The sequence below is a fragment of the Marmota marmota genome, unplaced genomic scaffold (genome assembly GCF_001458135.2).
Source record: "Marmota marmota marmota unplaced genomic scaffold, marMar, whole genome shotgun sequence".
NCBI classification, from domain to species: Eukaryota; Metazoa; Chordata; class Mammalia; order Rodentia; family Sciuridae; genus Marmota; species Marmota marmota.
Genome location: NW_025999932.1, coordinates 27,384,272 through 27,395,370, shown reverse-complemented (window position 1 = coordinate 27,395,370; position 11,099 = coordinate 27,384,272). Strand labels below are relative to the sequence as shown.

At 32.4% G+C, this 11,099-nt stretch overlaps 1 protein-coding gene across 2 annotated transcripts in view; it reads right to left on the bottom strand.

The window, feature by feature from the left end:
• The window catches only part of Brca2 (BRCA2 DNA repair associated), a 70,225-nt gene that overhangs the window by 52,222 nt on the left and 6,904 nt on the right, over nt 1-11,099 (bottom strand). Inside the window, exons 4-10 of one of the 2 annotated variants that reach the window (XM_048800799.1) lie at nt 7,350-7,458; nt 6,737-6,786; nt 6,599-6,639; nt 6,291-6,402; nt 4,230-4,279; nt 2,555-2,666; nt 660-1,769 (exon numbers count right to left, since the gene is read on the bottom strand). In XM_048800799.1, the coding sequence (XP_048656756.1) occupies nt 660-1,769; nt 2,555-2,666; nt 4,230-4,279; nt 6,291-6,402; nt 6,599-6,639; nt 6,737-6,786; nt 7,350-7,458 (1,584 nt within the window). The remainder of the gene's footprint in view (nt 1-659; nt 1,770-2,554; nt 2,667-4,229; nt 4,280-6,290; nt 6,403-6,598; nt 6,640-6,736; nt 6,787-7,349; nt 7,459-11,099) is intronic. The other variant, XM_048800800.1, reaches the window with a different exon arrangement.

Sequence of the window (11,099 nt, the reverse complement as noted above, 5' to 3'; positions counted from 1 at the left end):
AGTAGACAGGCTCTTAATGTTTATGTATCCAAAGCTATCTCAAGAGTGATAGAGTGGGTTATAACAGTGTATGCCTATAGTCCCAGCTACTTGTGAGGCTGAGGCAGGACTATTTGAGCCCATGAGTTTGAGATCAGCCTGAGCAACAAAGTGAGACACTATTACCAAAAAAAAAGAAAAAAAAAAAAGTGATGGTGGTTTTATATATATACACACACACATATACATGTATGTATATATATACTGTGCAAACTCATCAAACAGATTTGAATGAAATGATCCTAAATATAGGTAATCAAAAGCCTCTAACAATAATGTAAATAGATACTGCCTGGGGTTGCATATAAGATAGAGATCTAAAAGAACTACAGAAGGAAAGCAGACAGTTTAAAAAAAATATATCAATGCGATTTACATAGTTCATGTTCTCAAGAGAACACCATCCATAAAACCATATGTGCTAGGGAAAGGGGTTGTGGTTCAGTGGTAGAGTGCTTGCCTAGCATGTGTGAGGCACTGGGTTCAATTCTCAGCCCTGCACATAAATAAGTAAATAAAATAAAGGTCCATCAACACCAAAACGAAACCCAAAACCAAAAAACCAGATGCACTATTTGGAAAAAAATAAATAAATAAATAAATAATAATAATACAGGTACCTGAATCAGGATTTGTAAATGTAAGTGGTGCTTCAAAAGCACTTGCTTCAAATTGGGCTGCAGAATAAGTTAGCTCTAATTTCTGGTCTTTCTGTATTTCTTTTCCTTGATGAGATGTTTCATCATTTATGGCATAAATAAATTTTTTTGTTTTCTTTTTCAAAGTAGATATTAAACCCGTATGTTTAGAAGTATGTGAGATAGTGGCTGGCCAGCTTCCATTATCAACTGAACTCGGACAAAAAGAATCGTCCTTCTGTGAGCAACTAGCATGTATTTTCAATCCACTTTCATAGGCTTCAGTGTCTTCTTTAAAATTTTGATCAGTCATATTATCTGAGAAAACTGTACTGAAAGGCTCTCTAGATGGTTCTCTTGTCCGGAATATAGACTTTTTGATACCTTGAAATGGAGAAACTACTGGAGAAATTTCAGATGGTGCATGAGTTGCTGCAAGAAAGGAGTCTTCATGAGATTCGAGATGTTGCCCCTCAACTCTCCTATCTACCAGTGTCTTCTCATTTAATATCTTTTTTGAATTTGGCAAACTAGAAGTATGTGGCAAAGGATTTTCTGAAATAATACAACTGCTACATTCTTTCCTGGTGTCTGTTAAGTCTTTTTCTGTATTATTTTGGTCATAAGAAATATGCAATAGATGTATTCTCTCCATCTGGATTCCATTTAGACCTGAGAAGGTTAGCTTAGACTGTTCACAGCCTGAAGATGGTACAACTTCGTTAGAGATTTTGTCACTTTCATTACCAATGAGCTTCTGATTTGTTATATTTGAATCTAAAGGACCATTACCACTTGGTTCTATTACAGATGCAAATAAGTGTTTATTTTCTTTCATTTGTTTTTCAGCTTCTTCATTGAATTCATCAGTTCTTGTTTCATTGAAAATTTTTTTCCTGGTCTTGCCCATTCTTATTCTTTGTAGATTTCCTGTTTTGTATTTAGAAGAATGTAATGAAAAGCTATCTTCTTCAGAAATTTCTGCAACTATTTCATATACTTCATCTTCTAGTGCAATTGGCATTGACTTTCCAACGTGGTTTTTGTAGCTATTTTCTTTACCAAATGAATTCCCTAACATTTTCCCCAATCCTGTTAAAATTTAAAACAGAAGCACATTAATGACATTTTATAATATAACCATACAATTTATATAATTCTCAGAAACTGTCTCAGGAATAATACATATTAAGTCATACACAATTCAGTAAATGATTATTATTCTCAGTAATGGCTGTTACTAGTTTTTTGGCAAATCAGCCTTCCCTTATTCTTCTGGTAGAAGAATAAGTCCTTTATTCATGTCAATCCCTAATAATCTTTCTTTACCAGTTCTAGGAAATTAAAGCTCACCTTTAAAATTTTACTATCTAGTCAATCTAATATTCTAAGAAATATTGAGCCAGATGTTACAAGTCAATTTTGGTGTACTATAACAACTGAAAGTAAGATCTCATTTTATTACACATACACACACACTTATATACATAATACTAGACACAGATATCCATTTGTACAAACTTACACATTCTAAGTAAAAAGCAATATTCCATGTAACTTTGTATATATTTATGTAACTTGTGATATATCTACAACTATATTTATTTTCTAATTAGAAAAAAATTACTCCATATTTGATAATTATAAATCTTATTTCTTTTCTTTGAAAATTTTGAGTAACAGGGGGCTTTGTTTCTGTGTTACAACATACTGAATAGTACCATCTTTGCTTAAGTACTGTCATCTAAATTCAGGTAGTTTCTGCCTTCATTATCTTGACTTCCGTAGTCAAGAAAGGAAAAGCAATGTTTTTTCCTTAGGAAAAGAGGAGAAATGATGTCCATTAAAAATAAATTCAACTAAACAGAAAGATTTACCATGATGGCTAGTTTCTCTTTCACTTTTGTTTTCATTGTCAGTCACAGAAGGACTAAATCTATCATTTTTCATCAGACTTTCATCATGGTTAAAAAAATAGCTTTTCAAAATCTGCAAAAAAAAAAATTAAAAAGTTTTAAAAATTCACTAGTATAAAACACTTTCAATGCTACATGAAACTTTTCAGGAAATCAAAGAAATTACATACAGAATCAGGTATAGAGACTTTCTCAAAGGCTTAGGCACATTATAAATTAGGAATGAAAAATGCAGGGCAAAAAATTATTCAAGGCATTCTAAAATTATTAGCATTTTCAACAGTATAATTAATTTGACATTTCTTACATTCATGGAGAAAAGACAGCCTATTCAACAAATGGTTCTGGGAAAACTGGAAATACATATGTAGCAAATGAAATTAAATCTCTCACCCTGCATAAAACTCAACTCAAAAATAGATTAAAGACTTAAGCATTAGAACAGAGTCTCTGCACCTAACTGAAGAAAAAGTAGGACCCAATCTCCATTGTCGGCTTAGGAACTGACTTCCTTAACCAGACTCCTAAAGCACAGAAAGTAAAATTTAAAAATCAATTAATGGGATGGACTCAAACTAAAAAGCTTCTTCTTAGTGAAGGAAATAATCAATAAGGTGAAGAGAGAGCCTACAGAATGGGAGAAACTCTTTATCACATGCAACTCAGATAGAGCCCTAATCTACAGAATAAATAAAGAACTCAAAAAACTTAACACAAAGAAAACAAATAACCCAATCAATAAACGGGCTAAGGAATTGAACAAACACTTCACAGAAGAAATACAATCGATCGGCAAACATGAAAACAATGTTTATCGTCTCTAGTGATTAGAGAAATACAAATCAAAACTACCCCCAGATTTCATCTCACTCCAGTCAGAATGGCAATTATCAAAAATACAAGCAACAGTAAGTGTTGGCAAGGATGTGGGGGAAAAGGCACACTCATACACTGCTGATGGGACTGCCAATTGGTGCAACCACTAATGGAAAGCAGTGTGGAGATTCCTCAGAAAACTTGGAATGGAACCACCATTTGATCCAATTATCCCACTCCTCGGTTTATACCCAAAGGACTTAAAATCAGCATACTGTAGTGACGAAGTCACATCAATGTTTATAGCACAATAGCTTAGCTATGGAACCAAACTAGATGCCCTTCAACAGGTGAATGGATAAAGAAAATGTGGTACATATACACAATGGAATATTACTCAGCCTTAAAGAAGAATGAAATTATGTCATTTACAGGTAAACGGATGGAACTAGAGAATATCATGTTAACTGAAATAAGCCAAACCCAAAAAAACAAAGGCTGAATGTTTTCTTTGATAAGCAGATGCTAATCCATAATGGGTTGGGGGTGGGGTGGGGGTGGAGAATGAAGGAACTCTGGATTGTGCATAAGGGAGTGAGGAGAGGGGAAGGGGTATGGGGATGGTGGAATGAAACTGACTTTATTACTCTATACACATGTATGATTACACTACTAGTATGACTGTACCATGTTCAGCCAGAGGAATGAGAAGTTGTGTTCCATTTGTGTACAATGTATCAAAACGCATTCTACTATCATGTATCACTACTTAGAACAAATTAAAAAATAAAAAAATAATAAATAAAAGACATTTGCTTACAGCAGTAGTATCATTAGGAAATACAGTTTCAGGTGCTTCCTCATCTTTGACTGTAAAATAAAAATTCAATTTATCTATACTATATTTATATTATACCCTAAACTTCATGCAAAAATTTACACCATTTGACTAAATGACACATATAAAACAAATTGACCCAAGAATAGTAATTAGAAATTAACTTACAACTGTACCACAGTGACTTAGAAAATCAGATGAAGCTGCAAGATCATGACATAAAAACTAAAGCTTACAAACTTTAGCATTATTTAAGCAATAATGCAGCCTAAAGGCATACTGCATGTTAAATACTCAGTTTTCAAATGCTTTTTACCTTAATTATTTCATGTACACAATGAAAGAAAGTCAAATCACTTCCAGTTAACAAAGAATCTTTATGGAATGTTTGTTTCGCTAGAACCAAAAAAAAAAAATTCTGGTTTTGTAACAAACTCATGATTTGAATACAATCCATAGTAATGTACTAAATATATATATATGAACATATATATATATGCATACATATTTATAACCATTTAGTGTGTATGTATACATATATATAAATCATGACTGTGCATACACATATACAAACATGTAAGTTTTATAAAACAAGCTTTACTATTTTTAAGGGAGCCAGATAAAATACAAGATATCTCATTAAATTTGGACTTTAGAATAAACAATGAATAATTTTTTATTAGTAGTTTGTCCCTTGAAGTAACATAACAGAAATTATTAACTGTTTACCTAAAACTTAATTGGAGACACTGTATTTTTCACTTGCTAAACTGGCAACTGTAACTATATGTGATGTACTCTTATTTTTCTTTTCTTTTCTTTTTGGTACTAGGAACTGAACCCAGGGGCACTCTATCACTGAGCTACATCCCAGACCTTTTTGTTTTTATATTTTGAGACAGGATCATGCTTAATTGCCTAGGCTAGCTTTGAATTTGCAATCCTCCTTCCTCAGCCTCCCAATTCTCCTGAGGGACTATAGGCATGTGCTACCATACCTGGCACACTCTTGAGTTTTCTATTATTTTTGTTGCACTTTAAAAAAAGGAAAAAAGTATGTGACTCAGAAAATTAATTTCACAACAACTAATGGGTCATGCTCTGCAATATGAAGGACAAAGATTCAGCCCAATGACTTCTTTAAAAAAATTCGTTGATAAATATTTGTTTTTCTCCATTATTACTTTCATGCCTTGCCTATAAAGTGAGATGTGACTATTTAGATGAACTTCCAAATACTTGTGAACACTGTATTTAATCACATTTATGCACATTTCTTTAAACTTATATTTACTTAATCTTATAAAATTAAAAAAGAATGTTCATATCTTCTCTTATTAAGTTGCTACTTGCCAAATCTTGGCATTTAGAAATATTAACCTGCTTTGTAATAGGAAATACTTCCAGATCCTGGTAAATTAAAGACATTATTAATTCATTCACTGACCCATTTAGTCAACACTGTTAAATTTCTAAAAAGTACTAATGTCATATTCAAAATATACTCATTTCCTTCAAGTTTTGTTGAATACCGACTACTTGCCAAAAACTATGGTGAGCACATACAGAGCTTATTAGAGTCCAATGGATGGATAAAAATATTTTAGGTAATCACATAGCGGTATGATTACAATTGTAAAATTTAAGAATTCAGTTTAGTACAACTATCAATATAGATCTGAAGAACAGATTTAAGTTAGAGGGAGCAAAGCTTATTTAGTGCTGTTTTAATATCCAGAGTATCAAAATTATTTGTTAAAAATTCACAATTACATAAAATAATAGCTCTAAAATGCTAATATGTAAATGAGTTTTATGAAATACTATACATTAATACAGGGATAAAAAATAATGCTCAACTCTCACAGAACAGCACTTGTAATTTATTCCACTTTGCAACTAAATAATTTTATCAAATACTTATCAAAGAAAGTATCATCTAATATTTTCTTTTTATGCTTTCTTCTTAACAGAAGCATTAGAGATGACAATTTTTCAGTCTCATCTACCTTTTCTTTTATATAATACATTTGCTAGTATTACCTATGAGCACAGTAGAACTAAGGGTTGGTGGTGTAGCTAAAGAACTTGACCAAGACATATCAGGATCCACCTCAGCTCCTAGACTTTCAGAAATATGTTTTGGTGTCTGACCCTAGAAAGAAATACAATAGTTTATTTCATAGACACATGCAGATGATTAAGAAATTTTTTCATCCATTTTTTTTTAAATTATCATTTACTGAATGCCTATGTGAGGCAATATGCAAGGTAAAGATCTGTAAATTTCAGGGCAGAGGTCTGATGTCACTGTCAAATTCTCAAACAAGTAAACCAAAAAGACTAATTACCTTCACAAGCTTTGGCGTATGAAATAAACTTCCACATACCACTGAAGTAAAAAAGAAAAAAAGAGAGAAATTTATCATATTTTATTTTTATTAACATTTCTGTTATTTAAACATAAAAAGTTTTGTTTTTAATCATACCTGGCTTCTCTCTCTGTGGTGTTACACGTGTACATTGTAGAGCAAGGGGACTAAAAATAAAACAAATTCCCTCAGGTGATTTAAAACAATGGCAAAGAGACAAAACACTACCTAATAATATTTTTTAAAAAAAGACTCTCAGTCATATCAATTGCTAGAATTATAGTATTTTTAAATATTTTATACCACTTTTTTAGGAAGTAAATTCTCTTATGAAGAATTAAATAACTATTAAGTTAGATTGTAAATGCCCAATTAAAAGCTCCTAGGAATTGTGTATTTTGAACTTAAAAATTATGTAAAGTAACATACTCCCTGACAAGATTCAAAGCATACAAATAATTTAAATTGGTGTTTCAAGGACTTACAGCTTTTTATCATTAATAATGTTGTTAACAAGTCACCAGAATATACACAAAACTAGCCAATCTATTACAAGGAAAATAAATGTTTCTAATGTAAAAATTATTTAATTAAAGGAAACAAACTAAGAGACAATTTACAGAAATTCCTCAGCCAAAATATAGGATAAAAATTAGATTTGTTTCCATGAATCTAATACATGTAGGAAAATGCTTCCTGTAAATATTTAAATATAACAACTTCATCATACCTTTCACTAAGACAAGAATTTAGAGGAGGACTGGTAACATCATTTTCTTGACCCACTTTAGCTTTCATTGTGTGACGACTTTTACGTTCACTATCAGTAATATTCTTTCCTAAAACAGTACAATAATTTGGTGAGGTTGTATACACTCTGGATTTTGAATTTTCATATCCTGGAAATACTAAAACCAAAAAGTCTCATCCATACTGAGAAGGACAATGTATAGGCAGCTGATTCCCCCCAAGAAGGTATGTCTCAAGGGATGTCTTCCCCATTCAATAACCATTCAATTATATTAAACACATAATATGCATAAGATCCTTTGGGTGATCCATTTCAGGACACAGCTTTAACCTTACAGAGTTCATAACTGAGAGGAATTTTTAAAAATGTACACAAGTGGAACACAAAGTGGAAAGTGATATGTTCTACTATTTAGTTTCCACACTATCATGGTATCATGGAGGACAAAGTTAAGGGAAAGGACCTTAACTGAAAACCTACCATGGTATCAAATCTGACCACATCATACTTTTGCTGAAGATATCTGAAATCAAGTTCAAATCCTGTAACAAAACTCCATAGTAACAAGGCCTTTCATGATTTGACTTTGTTTTGTTTTGTATTTTTTGTGCTGGAGATTGAATCAAGGCACTCCACCACTCAGCCATACTCCAGCCCAATTTACTTATTTTTTACAATGCCATTTTTTCACACTCTAACTTTTTAGTTGTATCTAACCATTTGCAATTCTTAAATGTTTCTCTTTTACTTTTAACCTGGAATATTCTTTCAGGCTTCAATTAAAAAACTATCTTCTAAAAAACTTCTGTGGTCTCTAAGGTGAGATTAAGTGCCTGCTCTCTTATATGTTCACCAAAGGGTATACACAATTTAGTATACACTATTCTTATTTCCTTCATTATGCCCATGAGCTCCTTGTAGTAGACATTATCACCACATTGCTAACAACTACAATAATGTAATGCTTGATATGTCATGGGCACCAAACAAATATTGGCTAAATAAATGAACTACAGCTTTATAGAGAAAGTGAGCTGTAGGTAGCAAAATACTATATTTTATTCTTGATGAACACATCTACTTTCTAAGACAAGTAATATTCCAACAGGGTTTTTAAAGCTGTAGGTAGTTCTATCAATACCAAATCAATTCACAGCTTTTCAATAATGTATTATTTTCTTATAATGTATTAGACTACATTATTTTTGACTATCCAGAGCATGAAGTACACCTGTGGTTCTACTGTACTGGTTATTAATGACTACAAATTTGGCACCCAAGGCATTTACTATAATTCTCAGGGGAAAAAAATACTTTCAAAAATAGTTCCTTTAACTGATCTTATATTATCTAACTTAAAGAATCTTTGGTAAGGGGCTGTAGCTGTGGCTCAGCGGCATAGCACTCACCTAGCATGTGTGAGGCACTGGGTTTAATCCTTAGCACTACATAAAAATGAAACTGATAAAAGCATGCTGTCTACCTACAACTACCAAAAAAAAAAGAACCTCTGGGAAAATAAGCTGTATATTATTAAAATAAAATGAATAACAAATTTATAACTATTTGTAGCAATAAAATGTCTTATTCTCATTTTTCAAGTAACATGGAATAGATATAACCACTAGTAAACCAAAAGTACATGTAACTTAAAAACTCCACTTTGATAAAATATCCAACCTCCTCCTTTAATGAGCATTTTAAATTAAGGTATTAGAAAATAGCCAAATCAAGTTTTGAAATTGATTTTAAAAATTAAGCCAAACACAAAATCCTACTACATACCTCCTAACATGGCTAAAATTCAAAACATTGACAAGATGAAGTGCTGAGGAGGATGAAAAATAGTATAAATACTTTGGATTACAGTTTGCAGTTTCTTACAAAAATAAACATACTGTTACCAGCAACCACACTTTTTGGTATGAACCCAAATGAGTTGAACACTTTTATCTGCACGAAAATCTGCTCATGAATGTCTGTAGCAATTTTTTTCATAATTGCAAAAGTTTGGAACCAAGATATCCTTCAATAGGTGAATGAATAAACAAATTGTACATTCAAACACTGGAATATTATTCAATATTAAGAAGAAATGGAGGGGGTAGAGAGCTGGCCTATCATGTGTAAGGCACTGAGTTCAAACCTCAGCCCCATATATAAATAAAGTAAAGGTATTGTGTCCACCTACAACTAAAAAAAAAAAAAAAAAAAAAAAAAAGGAGCATGCCTGTAATTCCAGCAACTTGCAAGACTGAGGCATTCCAGAGGATCACAAGTTCAAAGCCATCCTCAGCAACTTAGTGTGAGGCCCTCAGCAACTTAGTGAGACCCTGTCTCAAAATAAATTAAAAAGAAATAGAAAACCTTAAATGAATATTGCAGATATAGAAGCCCATATAAAAAGGGTATATTCTACAATTCCAACTACAGTAGTCTCTCAGTATCTGCAGGGGATTAGTTCTAGTATCTTCAATAGATAATAATATCTAAGGATGCTCCAGTCCCTTGCATAAAATAGCATAAAATTTGCATATAATCTAGGTATATCCTCCTGTATACTTTAAATCATCTATAGATGACTTTTTTTTTTTTTCCTCTTTGGTAGTACTAGGGGTTGAACACAAGGGTACTCCCCAGTGCTCCTGTGAGTCTGGCTAAATTGCTGAAGCTGACTTCAAATTTGCAACCCTCTTGCCTCTGCCTCCCAAGTAACTGGGATTACAAGCATGAGACACTGCACCCAGCAACAGATGTCTCATAATTCCTAATACCATGAAACACTATGTAGTCAGTTGTTATACTGAGTTGTTTAGGGAATAAGGACAAGAAAAATAATTTTCATGTGCTCATGTTTTTAAAAAAAGTATTTATTTTTTAGTTGCAATTGGACACAATACCTGTATTTTTATGTGGTGCTGAGGATCAAGCCCAGGTCCTTAAATGTGCTAGGCAAGCATTCTACCGCTGAGCCACAACCCCAGCCTCAACATGTGTTCAATTTTAAAATCAATATTTTCAATTCACAGTTGGTTGATCTGTGCAGGCAGAACCAGTGGATAGAGAAAGGTGACTACACACAACATCCAGGAGTGAAAATTACAGAGACAATAAAAATATCAGTGGTTGCCAGGGATTTGGAAGAAGGAAGGGATGAATAAGTGGAGCATAGGGGTTTTTAGGACAGTGGAACTATTCTGTATGATACTGTAATGGTGGATGGATGATATTATACACACATGGCAAAATCCATATACATGTTTTATATATATGTCAAAATCCATAGCACTATACAACACAAAGGGTAAAAACTAATATAAACTAAAGGCTTTGATTAATAATAATGTATCAATATTGGTTTAGGAATGAAAAGACCACACAGCTCTAAGTTTAAAAAACAAAGGACCAGGTGAAAACAAGTTCATACCCAAATAAACATTTCCTAAATAATTTGAGAAACTCATGCTGAAGAGTGACAGGATAAATGCATATGTCTTATATTTTTATGCAAAAGAAAGGGCTACTGAGACGCAGAAATAGCACACTTCCTCAGGGAACTTTAGGGATAATTAGTTTTTTAAATAAGCAGGCTTTTGAATGGATGTAAGTTTCAATTCATTTGAATTCATACCAAAGAGTGTGTTGCTGGTAATAGTATGTTTATTTTTATAAGAAACTGCAAAGGGTCTTCCAAACTATTTATACCATTTTGCATTCCTATCAGCAGCA